The following is a 19616-nucleotide window of genomic DNA, read 5'->3' as shown; positions in this document are numbered from 1 at the left end:
TTTCTTTATCGAACACATATACACAAACACTAAATTTTCCTCCACACTTTCGTGGAAATAAACATTCCAATCACCTGGGCTCTAGGACACTCGAACCTCAGATCAATCTTTCCTTTTTAACACTACTCAATAGCTCGATCGATAGAGCTTCGGCCTCACACTTGTGGGGTTCGCGGTTCGAGTCTCCCGGAGCCCAAGTGAGTGGAAAATAATCACTATTTATAAGACGGAGATAATTTGTTAGATTATCACTCTCAAGACTTGCATGACAAGGATCATCTGGGCGATCCTGGCCAGCCTCACCTTCTCTTAATAAGGCCACGTATCGTATGATCAACAAACTCTGTGTTCGCGCGTGCACACACACACACATACATACACCGAGTGGGGTTATGTGTGTGACTGTATAAGAGAAAGAGAGATATACACACACCCATGTGTATGTGTGTGTGTGTGTAACCAATTGGCCAGAAAGGAAAGCAGGCGGTCGTGGTGATGGGTTCTATGCATTCACCTAGTTGTGCATGCGGGGGATGAGCTTTGCTCTTTCGGCCCGCCTCTCAACTGTCAATCAATCAACGACTTTTGTTTTCACACACACACACCCTCAGGAAGCAGCACGTAACAGCTGTCTAACTCGCAGGTACCTATTTACTGGTAGGTAACATGGGTATCAGGGTGAAAGAAACTCTGCCCATTAGTTTTCCGCCGTCGCCGTGGATCAAACCCCGGTCCCCTGGATTACGAGTCCTGAGTGCTGACCACTCAGCCACCAGGCGCCCTTATGTGTAAATGTGTGTGTGTGCCAGATAGTAGGGGTAACTCAAAGATGATTTGAGATATATTACCACAGAATTATATCTCAAATAATAAATACACTCATTGATAACGGTGGATAAATTTGTCAATTACTAGGAAGACAATATAATATATTCACTTAATTGCATCTTTAAACGAAAAGGAATAAAGGGTTTATAAGAGAAAGATAAACTATGAATATGTAATTTGTAACACGTTGTAGAGTTGCCAGTGATTAGAATTTATGTTCCTGCAATTACGCTCAACTTGCACCATGTTGCACGAGGTTTCCTGCCTTCAGTTGGTTGAAGTAGAAGTAATCCAAATGTTCCATCTTCTCTTCCACAAGCTGCAAACTATGATACAGTTAAACCAGGAAATAATAAGAGTAGAGAAGGCAGAGAAGCATCGCTGACGAACCCAGTGCTTTTTGTTGAGAAGCCTGACAAGGCCAGTTGACGAGTGTGGACGGTACGGGACGGTACACCTTCCTACTGTCTAGGACGGTACACCTTGCTACTGTTCCCTGCGACACTTTGTTTTGTGTTAGCGATACACTTCTCTCCGTCACATTAAGAAACTGTCCAGTACTGTCCGTCAACCGCCGGGCGACGCAACCAACTAGTAAGTTATTAGATGTCATGCACACTATTTTGTCCTGTCCGTAATAGTCACTTTTTTTTTACAGAGAATTTCGTTCAGAGAACACGGATGAATCTTTGTTTAATTTCTGTGAGTGAACTACGTTGATGAATGTTATCAGTCTGTTGTGGCTAGCAAAAAGTTGGGTAGACAGAGAAAGTTGAGGGTTACCACGCAATATGTGTTGGGTAAGTTTTGTAACTTGATGAATTTTATAAATTAGAATTGAAAATATGACTAGTCAATAACAAGTAGCGACATTGACCATCGTCTCCGTTTTATGAAGGACGGTTGTTGAACTCAGGTGCAGAACCTGTTTAGCAGCACTGGGTTAACTCACTGATTCTTGCACGAATCTTAGACATGTTTCTTTTGTTAATTGTCCCTTTTGAATGATGTTATATATTTAAATTTCCAAAGTTATTTTTAAAATTCTATTGAACCAGATGCGGTGTCCCTAAACGACACATGTCGTTGAAGCTGTCAGCATTTTCGGAGGCCGGGGAAAAGTGGATATAAATTAGCAAAGAAAATAATACCTATTCTGTGAAGGTGAGATGTGGTGTCACGCAGTGAACGGAATTCAATAAAAATACTTTATTCATGTATGTTTGCTTAATACATTTATAGTTGGGCTTACTCAAATATACTGGGAATTATTTACGTAAGAGAAAGTCATAATAATAGCATAACATGTAACAACTACAATTACAAGCAGTATACTCAAGAATTAGAGTTATTTGAAACTATATTTATGTGTGAGTGTGTGTGTGTGTGTGTATGTATGTGTGTGTGTGGGGGGGGGGAGGTGTTTGTGTACATCACGAAGAAAAATTAACACGTGATGAATAATGGGACACTGACCTCGAAGGAAAATCAGACAGGAAATTCCTGAGCACATTCATATTAATAAATACATCTTCAGAAAGGATGGATATTGCAAGTCAGTTGTAGTAACACATTGGCAGGGAAGAAAACAATAAGGTGTAAAACAATGTCATTGGTTCATGAACATAAGAACAAGATAAAAATACAACAGGCTCATTGGCCAATACATGTGAGTTCCAGAAACTAACAATACTAATTAAATTTATTGATATATTAAACGAATAACTAAGTAATAATGATCTTACTCAAATCGTTGTTTAATTAATAAATTAAAACTGTATCTAAATGACCATTCCTAATACACTGTCCCTGCAATTATGCTCAACTTCAGTTGGTTGAAGTAGAAGTAACCCAAATTTGATCATTCCTAATGTTATTGTATTGGTTAGTAAGTTGTATTAAAGCAGATTCAATAACATTTCTATTGAAAATACGTTAACAATTTGTAATCGAAATCGAACTATCTCAATCAATTTGGTGATAATTTTCTGACAAATGAATACATAGAGCCAGAGAGTATATATATTCTGTAAAATATGACCAATTTTCAATATATATTTGATATATTGTAAAGTAATATATTGATAGCTCTATTCATTCATTTGTCAGAAACTTATCACCAATTTCAGTGGGAGTTTCTTAGATAACACATTGTAAAATAATTTTTAAAAGAAACATTATTAAATCATATGGCACATATCGAAATCCAGAGTCCCTCTATGGTGTAGTGGCTCTCCGCCTTGGTGCCCCAATTCACATTGAATACAAGTTTATTTGTAACAAGGTGTAAGCTGGATAATATGACTTGAATGATCTGCTCTGTTGAATCTCCAAGGATTGGCATGTAAGACGTAAGGGACCGCATCAAGAGGAGTCTTGGCACAGCCGAGTGTCCAGCAGAGAGCACTTCGTTTTCTATATGACCAAAACCCTGAAGATACGGCATTTCGCTCTTATAGTATCACAATACACCCCTACAAAGATGATGAACACCTGGGATTGGATTATGTGTATTTGATTAACGTGGTTGACACCTACCTACACTTAGGTGCTGGTCATAAATATGGTGTGGTAAACCATAGGGAAGCAGAAAAAACAAACAGGTAAAGGTGGCAGAAACATCTGTACACATTTGTTTCCATGGCACCAGAGACATGTGGTTCGTATAGGGCAAGGGCTGCCATGAGCTTTCTTAATTAATAGATTTCTAGGCTCGTTGATACTATTGGAGACTCCAGAGCTGCCAGTTTTCTGTTTCAGTGCCTAAATGTGGCGACCCAGAGGGGAAATGCCTGCTGTGTCCTCGGTACCTGCCCAAAAACTGGGGAGCTCCGAGAGATTCGCAGTCTTTAACCTAAGATTTTATTCATCAGTTTCTAACCTGAGACTTTTAAAAAGTTCAACAAAGTCACATTAAAACAAAAGATGTGGGGCTGATGGAAAAAAGAACATGGAAACATCAGTGCTGTATACCTGGTAGAGCATTTAAAATATTTCTCACTCCGAGTTTACTCTATTTATGCTAACTCTGCCTCCTTTTAGATAACCAGCCATTGATAAGAATACCAAAGGCTTCGCTAAAATCAAGGTATAGATTTTCGCAATCGTTCGCACTATCAATTGCTTGAAATGTATTAGGTAATATTGGGAGTAAAGTTGTTAAACACGAGCTCCTGAGTAAAACAACGTTGTTAATCCTTCAAAAATCTTTGCTTCTCATGATGTAAACAAATGGATTTTCCTATTATTGTTTTCCTTAGTGGCAAGTGCAGGAGACGCAGAAGCTGTCAGGCCCCAGAACAACATAACAGAGGCTCACGTGAAAGCGGCGCTGACGGCGGACAAGGGCAGCGAGGCCGACCTCGTCTCTTGGAGCGTTAAGGACTTTACACACAAGGGCGACAACTACGCCACTATCGTCACCAGCATCAGTGTCAAGTTCTCCCTGGCAGGGCAGGAGCAAACTACCTCTTATGTGGTCAAACTCAACCCAAAGCGGCCTATTGGTCAAGATTTTTCAGCGTTTACTCTAGCAATATTCTATAAAGAAGCAGAATTTTTCCAAGAAATTCTACCTCTACTGAACTCTGAGCTGACAGTCCGTGGTCTTCAAGGCTTAAGAGTAGCAAAGTGGTTTTACACATCATTAGAAAAAGACAAAGAGATGATTTTCCTGGAGGACCTCCGCTCACGTGGGTTTAAAATGTTTGACCGCAAGAAGGGAATGGACGTGGCCCACGCCACCCTCGTCCTGAAGGAGCTGGCCAGACTCCACGCCGCCTCCCTCCTGCTGAAGGCCACGGCACCCGAGCAAGACCTGGCAGACAGGTTCACACATATTAAAGTTGACTGGATAAATTACTCACAAAATTCAAAGAAAATGATTAATGAAATGTTTTCTGGACTCTTCGCTAATGCTGAGGCACTGGTGCATGATATAGAAGGTTACGAAGTAGCAGAACAGTGGCTGGCTGCATACAAGAACAACAGCGCTGATCTACTCGAGCGCAGTCTGGGCAGAAGTCTTAAGTTTGATGTCATATGCCACGGAGACTGCTGGAACAACAATGTTCTCTTCAGGTGAGTGGAAATAGATTTTCTAACAATTCTCATTACAGAATTCAATTAAAGTTTTTAACTCAAATCAAGTTTTTAAAATTAATAATCTATATTTCTAAACCTAACTCATATTTGTTATATGCACCTCTTAAATGTCATTACTTTTATTGCATTAGCAAAAAGTGGTGCAGCGACGACTTTGCTTTAATCGTTATTTTTTCAATATATTACCAATAGTTCTCTTTATTTTAAAGATAATATGACAACTTATGTTAATATACCACTGGTGGACATACTTTACACTGTTTCTCCAGATACAATGAAGAAGACGATCCCGTTGATGTGATGTTAGTTGACCTCCAACTGAACCGTGTGGCCTCCGCGGCCACCGACCTCAACTACCTCCTCTACACCAGCCTCCACGGCAACGACAGGAAGGCCAACTGGCGGGACTTCCTCTCCTCCTACTACGACACCTTCAAGGATGTGATGGAGGCCGGGGGGAGGGACATGCCCTTCACCCTGGAGGAGCTCCATCAGGAGTACAGAAACAAGATGGAGTACGGTCTGCTCTTCGCTACAATGACGGTGTCTGCAATGATGTGCGAAAGTAACGATATTCCTGATTTCAATAACTTGAAAGAAGAAGATATCCCGAAATTTATGGAGGAGAGTCGACAGATGACTCTAAGCATGATGAAAGATAATCCACTTTTCCGATCGAGGTTCCTGGCTATGTATGATGAAATGTTGAAGCAAGATCTAGTGAAGAAATAATGTTTATTTTAAAACAATATGAGTGTGCTGTATATTGGCCGCAAGTTTTCATTTATACATGTTTCATTGAAAATGTCTGCATATTCCGTGTTTTTATTTTCCTGTTGGCTTGTATCCCTCCAACTAGTGCACCTGCATGTTGGTTAAATTGGAAGAGGAGTTCTTCGAAAGTTACATATGTTCAAGGTTGGCTTAAAGAACTAAAACTGACGTCCCGCCTCTCAACTGTCAATCAACTGTGTGTGTGTGTGTGTGTGTGTGTGTGTGTGTGTGTGTGTGTGTGTGTGTGTGTGTGTGTGTGTGTGTGTTATTTACTATTTGTATTCACTATTTGTGTCTGTGTGATCGAGCTATTAGCTCCTGGACCCCGCCTTTCTAACCAATAAATTTTTCCTCTGTTATATCTACTACATTTTCTCTCTCTAACACACGCACACACACATGTCCCTAGGAAGCAGCCCGTAGCAGCTAACTCCCAGGTACCTATTTGCTGCTAGGTGAACAGGGTATCAGGGTGAAAGAATTGTATATTTGTTTCCGTCATCGCCGGGGATCTAACCCGGCCCTTAGGACTACGACTCCCGAGCGCTGTCCACTAAGCCGCGAGGCCCCAATGTGTGTGTGAGAGAGAGAGAGAGAGAGAGAGAGAGAGAGAGAGAGAGAGAGAGAGAGAGAGAGAGAGAGAGAGAGAGAGAGAGAGAGAGAGAGAGAGAGAGAGAGAGAGAGAGAGAGCCGGGTTTGAGAAGCTTGAGGAGGAGAAAGGGAGAAGAATAAATGTTATGTTATCCTTGAACTGGTCCTTGTCCTCGAGCGACGGTGTTGGGTTATATGGAGCACTACTGAGTGAGACGACTAGTTAATCCGGGGTATTACGAACCATTCTTGTGACTCGTGACATTCTCTCCTTCATGATGACTTTAGTGAAACTAATGCCATGGTTTAATATGGGTCCGGTATATAAGGCTCAGTTTTTTTATATAAAGCTAATAACAATGGACAAAAATTGTTGTAATTTAAACAATGAAAATAGAAGATATAAACACTGGCTCATAAATATAGTTAGACATATGCAAGTAGTAATCAAGATGATAGCCTAAGTAAACTCTCTTAAAGTGTTTGAAACAAGAGAAGATAAAACTTTGGCTTAAATAGATTCACATGGACCAGAAGACCTTTTGTTTAGTTTCTTAATGTTATATTAATTTATTATACCCACCTAAACTTACATACTCTAACACACTGTTCTCAAGGATATCACAATGACATGATCTATCTATGCAAACATCCTATGGAGTAATTGTGGGGATTGAACCAGTGACCTGGTAAGCACCAGGCACGTGCCGGTACCTTGGCCACGACATGCTAAAAGCTATTTAACCTGGGATAATACTGAGTCCACTAGGAATTCTGGCCACCGACCTGGTGCCCTATGAAATTTTACTAATAGCTTGTACAAAACACGAGCCCTGTTGCACAAACAACAGGGCTCCATCAAGGAACATATAATCTCTTCTCACAACCAGACAATCACCAGAGAAATCTTAACAAACAAAACAGAAATGAAGTCATTGATAGATACAGCGATCGCAGAAGACTCGACATCAGCGAGGCACTACACATCAAAAAGTCAACACCAGCAATAAACAGCCAATTAACGTATAATTATATTCTACCCACTTCAAGATCCCGAACCAACATAGGAGCAGCAGGAGAAAGTATGGGCCAATAGGCCTTCTGCAGTTACTTTCATTCTTATGAACAAATCCACAAGGGCCGTGACGAGAGTTCTAACCTATGTCCGAGAGCATCCCAGACGCTACCTTAATCGACTGCTCTACGACATGGTAAAAGAATTGCAACCAGAAATTCTACTGCCCTTACTTGGACCCTGCAGCCTCTCCGAGACATTAATTTCAGTCTTATGTTTTCATTAATACCCACCTCACCTAGAACATATATATATATATATATATATATATATATATATATATATATATATATATATATATATATATATATATATATATATATATATATCACTTTATAATGATTTTATTGTGTATCTCTGGGAGTTTGCATCACCTTCCGATGTGGACTTGACCACATATAAACATATTCTTTGCACACTCTCCGTCGCTATCTGATGGAATATACAGAAAGATAAAAGAATGTAAAGCTAACTCGGTCACATAGTTTAACAAAAAATATTTTACTAAAACTTTAACATTAACCAAAATATTAGCCTAGAATTCCAAGTTTATCATCAAGCATATCACAATGAGATGATCTATATATGCGTGACATTTCCACCGCCGCCCGCTGGACGAGCGCAGTGTGCATTTTATGTGAATTATAATTATTTGTAACTACTTCATTACAAATTAAATCAAATAAAAAACAATCTTTTTAATTATTTGCACATTTATAAATGAGAGAATTTACATTAAAAATTGCAGAACAATAGTTACATAAGTTTGAATCGAAAGAAGAGCATTGCACACAGACATTGTTATTATCAGCAACAATATAAAATGCTGAGCTGAGAGATCACTTTGTAAAGTACCCGGACCCGCCCTATGTGATTCCAGTCTTTTAGCCAAGTATTCATACTGTCTATATGTTTGACACTTGTGTAAATCTATCTAGGTCGCCTTGTAGTGCCTTGCCGTCTTCAACCATATTATTCTTCCTTAAAATTTTAGAGTCAACAAAGCAGACAGTACAGTGGTCCCTGCTGAGAGTCGCCGCTAGTACCGTCACACAGTTCTGAAATCTCTCCTCTCACAGTGACTCTTATTACTTCATAAAAACTGCCTTATCTACTGATCACCTTCCCTGTCCACCCCTGCCTGGAGCTCTTACATGCACACAAGTTTCAAGTGGCTGATAAGATTTGTTGTTCACATCAGCCAGGATTATTTTGCTAGATAAACTCTATCGGTTAAGCCGAGGACGGTAGTGGTCCTTGTGAAACTCAGTTGGATAAACCAACAAGAGATTTTATGGTTGAATAGCTCCATGCATAACTATATTTCTTTACAAATTGCTGCAGTTATGGCTTGGTCGAACAAAGGCAGCATTGAAAGAACGCCAAAGCAACCTTCAAGTGATTATATGTTTGTAATATATTTAACGTGTGTGTGTTTTTACTATTTGTGTCTGCAAAATCGAGCAATTAGCTCTTGGACCCCGCCTTTCTATACATCTAGTTTTCCTCTTATTATATCGCCTACATATATTTCTCTCTAACAAACGCGCACACACATACGCACATTCCAGGAAGCAGCGCACACCAGCTGTCTAACTACCAAGTACCTATTTAATGCTAGGGGAACAGGTGCATCAGGGTGAAAGAAACTCTGCCAATTTGTTTCCGCCTCGGTCGGGTGGAAACGGGCCCTTAGGACTGAGACTCCCGAACGGGATGTTGTTGTTGTTATAGATTCAGCTATTCGGAACAAGTTCCAAGTAGCACGGGCTATGATGAGCCCGTAATTTACCTGGCACAGGAGCGGGGCAAGTAGCACGGACTATGGTGAGGCCCGTAGTGGACTTACCTGGCATAGGAGCGACGCCCCCAGAACGGGAGTCGGGAGTCATTTATAAATGAGGTAAATGACGATTCCTTAATTGGGTGAGGTGATACAACAGGGTGTCCTATCACCTCACCCAAAAACATTTGTGTCCTATCACCTCGCCGGAAAAACGAATATAAGCACGATCTGAGTATGTAAAATTGTCTTTGAAAATGTAAGAAGTGTCTTGCGAAACGCTTCTAGGCGTCAGACCATAAATAAAGTATGAAAATGAACTTTGAAGAGTTAATTTTTCAACTACCTCCGACAGTGAAGAAAAACATAAGAAGTATTGGGAAGATTCGTGTTTGAATCGTTAAACTTACCCTTTCGGTCATATTCAAAAACATATGTTATCAAGAAAGACTTCTACCAATATATATATATATATATATATATATATATATATATATATATATATATATATATATATATATATATATATATATATATATATATATATATATATATATATATATATATATATGTATATATATATATATATGTACATATATATATATATATATATATATATATATATATATATATATATATATATATATATATATATATTGAGTGTGTGGGTGTGTGTCCGTACTCACCTAGTTGTGCTTTCTGGGGTTGTGCACCGGTTCTTTGGTCCCGCCTCCCAACTGTCAATCTACTGATGTACAGATTCCTGAGCCTACTGGGCTCCATCATATCTACATTTGAAACTGTCTATAGATTCAGCCTCACCACATCACTTCCTAGTGCATTATGTTTACTACCTACTCTGACACTAAAAACGTTCTTTCTAATGTCTCTGTGGCGCGTTTGGGTACTCAGCTTCCACCTGTGACCCCTTGTGTGAGTTTCACCCGTGTTAAATAATCCATCCATATCTACACCGTCAATTCCCCTGAGATTTTTGCATGTGGTTATCATGTCTCCCCGGGCTCTTCTGTCTTCCAAAGTCGTGAGGTGCAGTTCTCTCAGCCTTTCCTCGTAAATCATGCCTCTTAGTTCTGGGACTAGCCTTGGGGCATACATCTGAACATTTTCCAGCTTCGTTTTGTGCTTCACAGAGTATGGGTTGCATGCTGGGGCTCCATATTCCTGGATCTGTATGTGCGTGTGAGTGTGACCGTATGTGTATGTGAGCGTGTGTGTGTGAGTCTGTGTACGTGTGTGTGTGTGTGTATAAATGTGTGCGTATGTATAAATTTGTGCGTGATCATGCATACTTTTGTGTGTGTTTGCGTGCGTGCATGACTTAAAAAACGTGACGCAGCGATCCACTGTGCGTATCCCCAACTTGGCTACCTTAGAAGAGTTAGTATAAGTAACTCACAGGTATTGTGTATCTTTTACGATACTCTGTCTACCATGACGAAGATTCGTAAATATAAACATTTTTCATTTACATAGTCGTAGCTCTAAATTAAAGAGAATAAAGATTCAAGCAAAAAATAATGAAACAATGAGCAACAATTTTTTCCTGGTTGCAAAGTTGCCAGTGGGTACAATTTAAATCCATTGCAATTGTTATCAACTTACACCATGTTGCACGAACAGTTTCCAGACCCACAGTTAAGTGAAATGAAAATAACTCGATTGTTCCAAGTTTTCTCCCTAAAGTAGTAAAATTGGAAGAATTTCAGCAAGATAAATAAATAATAATAGTTACTTCATATGAGAAACTCCACACACAATGTTCAGAAAACCGACACCGTCAGTTGACGGGTGAAGACGGTCTGGGACAGGTTCACCTCTTGACAGTCTCCGGCTGCATACCTCCTGTCTCTTCTCCAGGATACACTACGTCAGGGAGCGATAATATTCACTTTAACTATTGTGCTTTTAATTGGACTCACTGTCATCTGCTATCGTCGATCGACACATCCAAATAGTAAGTTGTTTAACTACTGTTGTAAGCAGTAGTAGGTTGTAAGCAGACTATACACTGTCCAGTCCCAGACTGTGTTACACAGATAATTCACTGTAGAGAACACAGAGGCGTCTGTGCTTGATATCTGTCTGTGGACAACGTTGCAACTGTTGTCTCCAGAGTGCTACCGTGGCTAAGTAGTAACTTGATAGACGGTGAAAGCTGAGGGCTACGATGCAATTGTGTTGGGCAAGTTAAGTAACTAAAGTGTATTTTTGTCTCCCCGGTTTGGCGCCCTCTTCTGTTAATTACTTACTGACTTTACACATCCGAATCCACGGAAAAAGCAAAAATGCATAGTCAATAAATTATTGGTTATGTGAATAAATAAATAAATAATAGTCAATAAACAGAAAATGTCAATAATTTGCCTCTCTATTCCTCAAGGAAAGGTTGTTGGATTAAAATTTAGAACGTTTAAATAGCAAGAGTAATGCTTGTTCATTGCCACACAAGGTTTCAGCATTTGTTCGGTCATTTGAGTAGATGTCATACATATATATATATATATATATATATATATATATATATATATATATATATATATATATATATATATATATATATATATGCGTGTGTGTGTGTGTGTGTGTGTGTGTTTAATTCACGAAAATTAACACGTGGTGAAAAATATGGCAGTGTCAGACCACGAAGGATTGATTGAAACAGGAATTTTCTTAAGTACTTTCCTATTTAATAATACATCTTCCTCTGACATTGTCACATTGTTCATCATGTCATATTTCTTCTTGATTTACACACACACACACACACACACACACACACACACACATTTTAATGTTATTTCCTTAGTGACGAGTGCAGGAGCTGCCAGACCGCAGAACAACATAAAAGAGGCTCACGTGAAGGCGGCGCTGACGGCAGACAAGGGCAGCGAGGCCGACCTCGTCTCCTGGAGCGTTAAGGACTTTACACACAAGGGTGACAACTACGCCACCATCGTCACCAGCGTCAGTGTCAAGTTCTCTCTAGAAGGGCAGGAGCAGACTACCTCTTACGTGGTCAAACTCAACCCAATGCGGCCTACTGGTCAAGATTTTTCAGAGTTTACTCAAGCAATATTCCATAAAGAAGCAGAGTTTTTCCAAGAAATTCTTCCCCAATTGAATGCTGAGCTGACGGTTCGTGGTCTTCAAGGCTTAAGAGTAGCGAAATGGTTTTACACATCATTAGAAAAAGATAAAGAGATGATTTTCCTAGAGGACCTCCGCTCACGTGGATTTAAAATGTTTGACCGCAAGAAGGGAATGGACGTGGCCCACGCCAACCTCGTCCTGCAGGAGCTGGCCAGACTCCACGCCGCCTCCCTCCTGCTGAAGGCCACGGCACCCGAGCAAGATCTGGCAGACAGGTTCACACATATTAAAGTTGACTGGATGAATTACTCACAAAATGCAAGGAAAACAATTAATGAGATGCTCTCTCATTACTGTGTGAACGCTGACGCATTACTACATGACATAGAAGGCTTACGAAGGTAGCAAAACAGTGGCTGGCAAAACACAAGAACAACAGCGCTGATCTTTTCGAACAGCAGCTGGCCGAGAAGTCCCAAGTTTGATGTCATCTGTCATGGTGACTGTTGGAACAATAATGTCCTTTTTAGGTACGTTGAAATAGAGTTTCTGTTTCTTGCAATTTGTTATTTGTCTACTTAGATATAATAAACTATTAATTTTACTAAAACACCTGACTCATTTATGTTGAATGAACCTTTTTAGCAACATTACTTTTATGGCATTAGTCACAAGGAGTCATCTTGTTGACCCACGTTTTCATCAGAGATTTTGCTTTTTGTGTTCATGCTTCGCAAACTCTCGTAATTTTGGACAAGAAATCCAAATTTATGATATTTATATTCGAATCGCAGACAAATTTTCTCTTATATCGTCAGATACAATGATGAAGACGAGCCCGTTGAAGTGATGTTAGTTGACCTCCAGCTAAACCGTGTAGGCCTCCCCGGCCACCGACCTCAACTACCTCCTCTACACCAGCCTCCACGGCAACGACAGGAAGGCCAACTGGCGGGACTTCCTCTCCTCCTACTACGACACCTTCCAGGGTGTGATGGAGGCCGGGGGTAGGGACATGCCCTTCACCCTGGAGGAGCTCCATCAGGAGTACAGAGACAAGATGGAATACGGGATGTTCTTAGGTACAATGACGGTGTCGATTGTGATGTTCGAAAGCAATGATATTCCTGATATTGATAACTTAAAGGAAGAAGACATTCCGAAATTCTTTGAGGAGAATCGTCAAAAAACTCTTGATATGATGAAAGAGAATCCACTCTTTCGATCTCGGTTTCTGGCCATATATGATGAACTGGTTCAGTAGAGAGCCATCAGGTCTTAACACTGTCCAGTGAAGAAATATATGTACAATATACATATATGTACAATATACTGTGGGTACCACTTCTGATGTAATTGTAGGGACCCATAGCATCGAAGAAAATAAAGAGTATTCAGAGGAAAATTAACGTTTGACTTTAATACTTATGAGTATTCCATTCACCAATGTAAAGGTTATTGACCCATCAGTCTTATATTTTACTCACCATACGTTTGAAACGTTTTGTAAATTTATAATAAGTGTAATACATTCTATAGTTAATTTCTATTCTTTTAGTCAACCTAAAACAAATATGACTTTTCGAGAAATCATCTTCCAATTAAACTAAGATGCAAGAGTACTAGTCAGAGAGATATAAGTCCCAAACAAGAAAATAAGCAACACAGAATATGTAATCATATTCAATGAAACAAGTCGAAATGAAAATCTGCTGCTAGTATACACCAATATATATTTATATATATAAATATATATATATATATATATATATATATATATATATATATATATATATATATATATATATATAAAAATATATATATATATATATATATATATATATATATATATATATATATATATATTTATATATATATATATATATATATATATATATATATATATATATATATATATATATATATATATATATATATAAAAATATATATATATATATATATATATATATATATATATATATATATATATATATATATATATATTTATATATATATATATATATATATATATATATATATATATATATATATATATATATATATATATATATATATATATACTTTTACCTTGAAGGATCGAGCTCTAGCTCTTGTATCCCGCTTTTCTTGTCACCGGTTGTACAATGCAATGACTTTTGATCTATCAAACCTGTTTTTAAAGTCTTGAATGGAGTTTGCCTCCACAACCTGCTCCTTTAGGTCATTCCATTCACCCACAACTCTTACGCTAAAAGAAAATTTCCTAACATCTCAAAAGCACATCAGAGTCTCAAGTTTTCATTCGTGCCTTCTTGTTCTATTGGTATTCATTGAAAACATTTCTTCTTATTCCACACTACCAATCCCTTAAGTATTTTAAACGTCTATATCATATCTCCCCTCTCTCTCTCTCGCTTGTACTTACTTAGTTGTACTTACCTAGGTGTGCTTGCGGGAGTTGAGCTCTGGCTCTTTGGTCCTACTTCTCAACTGTCAATCAACTAATGTACAGGTTCCTGAGCCTACTGGGCTCTATCATATCTGCACATGAAGCTGTGTATGGAGTCAGCCTCCACCACATCACTTCCTAATGCATTCTATTTGTCTACTACTGACACTGAACAAATTCTTTCTAACGTCCCTGTGGCTCATTTAGGTTCTCATTTTCCACCTGTGTCCCCTTGTTCGCGTACCACCCGTGTTAAACAGTTTGTCCTTATCTACCCTGTCAATTCCTCTGAGAATTTTGTAGGTAGTGATCATGTCTCCCCCGTTACTTTTCTGTCGCGCGTGTGGGTGTGTGTGTGTGTCCCCGTGTATATTTGTACGTGTGTATGTGTGTGTGTGTAAATGTGTGCGTGAGCGTGCATACGTTTGTATGTTTGCGTGCTTGTACGAGTGTTTGAGTGCGTGCGTGCATGACTTAAAAAACGTGACGCTACGATCCACTGTGCGTATCCCCAACTTGGCTACCTTGGAAGAGTTAGTATAAGTAACTCACAGGTATTGTGTATCTTCTACGATACTCTGTCTACCATGACGAAGATTCGTAAATAGAAACATTTTCATTTACACAGTTGCAGCTTTAATCTAAAGAGAATTAAAGACTCAAGCAAAAAATAACAAAACAATGAGCATCTAATATATCCTGGTTGCAGGAGTTGCCAGTGGGTACAATTTAAGTCCTTGCAATTGTTATCAATGTACACCATATTGCACGTCCTTCCTGATCACAGCCAAGTGGAATGGAAGTAACCCAATTGTTCCGGGTTTTCCCCTCAATGTAAAACACTTCAGTGAGATGAATATATATAATAATATGTGGAACAGTACTCGAAGCTCCGCCCAGACCCCGAGCACAGTGTTCAGTGACTCGTCGATGCCAGTTGACGGGTGAGGACGGTTCGGGACAGGTACACCTGACTGTCTCAGGGCGGTATACCTGTTCCTCTCTCTCCGATACTTTCCTTTGTGTTAGGGAGCGATACAGTTGTCTTCATCCATTGGGCCATTAATGAGAGTTAGTGTCTTTCTACAACCGTCGGTCGACGCATCCAACTAGTAAGTTATTCGATATGAAGCACACTATTGTGGCCTGCAGTAATAATGACTTTACTACACACAATGTAGTGCTGAGAACACAGACACTTTTGTATTTGATTTCTGTTTGTGAACCCCATTGAAGAAAGTTCTCAGTCTGTTAGGAGAAAGTTGATAGATGAGGGATACGACGCAATATATGACAGACATATTTAGTAACTAACTACATGAATTTTACACAATGGAACTGAAATTATGACTACAAGGCAATATCAAATAATTATAGTAATCTTCCTTTCTATTACATAAGGAAAGGTTGTTGGATTCAGATTCAGAACATGCATATGGGTACAGTAATACACTTCATTTCCACACACATAATAGTCTAAGGAGCCCCCGAAGGTCCGTCCCGCACACCATCACTACCTTCCTGTACTCACTCACTAGCTGGTCTCCTCTCCCACACACTCTCCCCGTCACTCTTCACACACACAAATCTCTGTAATACTCTTCAATACAAAATGTTTTCATTACTGTAAACATCTTCATGCCATCTCCATGCCACACCACACACCTTCCCAATGTCCTCGACGCTCATTTTCCCGATGACAGCCTCTCCGCCTCCAGCCAGCATCACACTCCGTCTCCACCCTCTCTGCACACACTCCTGCACCCTCTGTTTCCACCCTTCCTGCAAATACAGATACACGTCCTCTCTACATCTCCAACATCCTTGCTAACACATACACACACACGCCCTCTCCTTCTGCACTCTCTCAGAACACACACACACACAAACACACACACACACACACACACACACACACACACACACACACACACACACACACACACACACACACACACACACACACACACGCACACACACACACACACACACGCACACACACACACACACACACGCACGCGCGCGCGCGCGCCCGCGCGCACACACACTCACACACACCCTTCAAAAATAATCTTTTTTAACACATTAGGCACATCTGCATTTGTGCAGCTATGCTAGACAATATGAAAGGGAGTGCAGAGTATCAAAAAGCTAGCTATGTGATGCTAAAATCTCCATCACACGGGATGGTTAGTCATACAAAGGCATGTGATAAGTAGTCTGCACTGACAGACTCTGGGTGCATTATAAGGATTTGATTTAATAATATTTTCACTAATACTAAACTCTACTACCCCAGGGGGGAAGGGAGGAGGGCACTTTTCAAATTCACTGACTTCGAGAAGGCGAGTGAAGGGAATGACACCGAATTGTTATGACACCCCTTATGACATCCCCTCTAATCCTGCAACATTTAATTAGACTAGCCTCAAGCGTCTGGCCTCCGGCTTTATATTATATATATATATATATATATATATATATATATATATATATATATATATATATATATATATATATATTTATATATATATTTATGTGTGTATTTTATTGTTTTTAGTGACGAGTCCAGGAGACGCAGGAGCTGCCAGACCGCAGGACAACATAACAGAGGCTCACGTGAAGGCGGCGCTGACGGTGGACAAGGGCAGCGAGGCCGACCTCGTCTCTTGGAGCGTTAAGGACTTTACACACAAGGGTGACAACTACGCCACCATCGTCACTAGCGTCAGTGTCAAGTTCTCCTTGGCAGGGCAGGAGCGAACTACCTCTTATGTCGTCAAACTCAACCCAATGCGGCCTTTTCTAGATTTTGCAGTGTTTACTCAAGCAATATTCTATAAAGAAGCAGAATTTTTCGAAGAAATTCTTCCTCTACTGAACGCTGAGCTGACGGTCCGTGGTCTTCAAGGCTTAAGAGTAGCAAAGTGGTTTTACACGTCATTAGAAAAAGACAAAGAGATGATTTTCCTGGAGGACCTCCGCTTACGTGGGTTTAAAATGTTTGACCGCAAGAAGGGAATGGACGTGGCCCACGCCACCCTCGTCCTGCAGGAGCTGGCCAGACTCCACGCCGCCTCCCTCCTGCTGAAGGCCACAGCACCCGAGCAAGACCTGGCAGACAGGTTCAAACATATTAAAGTTGATTGGTTAAATTATTCAAAGAATGCTAGGCAGACAATCAGTGAGATGTTTTCTTCTCACTTTGCGAATGCTGAGGAATTACTGCATGATATAGAAGGCTACGAGGTAGCAGAACAGTGGATGGCCAAACATAAGAATGATTGCGCTGGTCTTTTCGAGAGCCAGCTGGTCAGAACTCCCAAGTTTGATGTCATCTGCCATGGTGATTGTTGGAACAATAATGTGCTCTTCAGGTGAGTTGACATAGAGTTGCTGTTTCTTGCAATTGTCTTTTCAGAACCTCTACTTAAGTTTTGATTAAACTGTTTTCCTTTAATGCTATACTTGATTCAACAATGAAACTTTTCATTAACGTTGCATTTATGGCACTGGTCACAAGGGGAAAGCAGACCTCGTGTTCACTAGCGTTTTTATTGCAAATTTGGCGTTTTTTGTTCATAGTTCTTACAACACTCTTTATTTTAGATATAAATTTAAAGGTATAATCTTTAAATTCCATTCGTGGACATAATTTCCCTATTTCTCCAGATACAATGATGAAGACGAGCCCGTTGAAGTGATGTTAGTTGACCTCCAACTGAACCGTGTAGCCTCCGCGGCCACCGACCTCAACTACCTCCTCTACACCAGCCTCCACGGCAACGACAGGAAGGCCAACTGGCGGGACTTCCTCTCCTCCTACTACGACACCTTCCAGGGTGTGATGGAGGCCGGGGGGAGGGACATGCCCTTCACCCTGGAGGAGCTCCATCAGGAGTACAAAAACAAGATGGAATACGGTATACTATTCTCGACAATGACAGTGTCGATTATAATTAGTGAAAGTAAAGATATTCCTGATATTGATAACTTAAAGGAAGAAGACATTCCGAAACTCCTTGAAGAGTATCGGCAGAAATCTCTTGGCATGATGAAAAACAATCCACTCTTTCGATCTCGGTTCCTCGCCTTGTATGATGAACTGATTCAGTTGGGAGCCAACAATTGTAACAATATCAAATGAAGAAATAAACGTTTTCTCAAATAGTGCTAATAAATGCAGTATTAATTTACCTTTTATCAAAGTAACATAATGCAGTTACAGGAGAAAATCCACAAATACACAAAATGTCAAAAGTGTCTTTATATCCTCAATTCCCTCACTCTCACACAAGGTAGCACAAAAACACACTAACATATCTCATTTGCTATGCACAATTTTGCGTGTTCACTAGTCTATAGAACAAATATGATCATTATTTAATTTAAAGATGCTATAAAAATTGGGCTGGTAATAAATAATAGTGTACTGTTTTTCTACCCTGGGAAATTAGAGGTGCTGCTTGATACTGCTAAGTCTGATTATATAATAGATATGGAAATATTGGTTAACCGGAAAATAAGTCATAGTAAATATAGAGTCAGTGAATGAAATATACCCTATTAGAGACTTTGATTATTAATAATCTGTAATTAAAGTTTGAATGTTGTCATACTCACAAATGTTTATATTTTTTATCCAAAATAATGCTACCAAAATATATATATATATATATATATATATATATATATATATATATATATATATATATATATATATATATATATATATGTGTGTGTGTGTGTGTGTGTGTGTGTGTGTGTGTGTGTGTGTGTGTGTGTGTGTGTGTGTGTGTGTGTGTTTGTGTGTGTGTGTGTGTGTGTGTGTGTGTGTGTGTGTGTGTGTGTGTGTGTGTTTGTGTGTTTGTGTGTGTATCACGAAAATAAACACGTGATTA

At 39.5% G+C, this 19616-nt stretch overlaps 2 protein-coding genes and 1 pseudogene across 2 annotated transcripts; all 3 read left to right on the top strand.

The window, feature by feature from the left end:
• Positions 1 to 1243: 1243 nt before the first annotated feature.
• On the top strand, positions 1244 to 5747 carry LOC138349483 (uncharacterized). Its single transcript, XM_045730440.2, has 3 exons — positions 1244 to 1422; positions 4089 to 4908; positions 5202 to 5747. Coding segments are annotated over exons 1-3 (1284 nt in total). The 5' UTR covers positions 1244 to 1421; the 3' UTR covers positions 5665 to 5747.
• Positions 5748 to 10634: 4887 nt separating this feature from the next.
• On the top strand, positions 10635 to 13277 carry LOC138349522 (uncharacterized; annotated as a pseudogene).
• A 2353-nt stretch (positions 13278 to 15630) lies between these two features.
• LOC123748244 (uncharacterized) lies at positions 15631 to 18896 on the top strand. Its single transcript, XM_045730436.2, has 3 exons — positions 15631 to 15827; positions 17276 to 18092; positions 18388 to 18896. Coding segments are annotated over exons 1-3 (1293 nt in total). The 5' UTR covers positions 15631 to 15826; the 3' UTR covers positions 18863 to 18896.
• The last annotated feature ends 720 nt before the right edge of the window (positions 18897 to 19616 follow it).

The sequence above is a fragment of the Procambarus clarkii genome, chromosome 21 (assembly GCF_040958095.1).
Source record: "Procambarus clarkii isolate CNS0578487 chromosome 21, FALCON_Pclarkii_2.0, whole genome shotgun sequence".
NCBI lineage: Eukaryota > Metazoa > Arthropoda > Malacostraca > Decapoda > Cambaridae > Procambarus > Procambarus clarkii.
The sequence above is the reverse complement of the archived record's forward strand: the minus strand, read 5'-3'. Positions and strand labels throughout refer to the sequence as shown.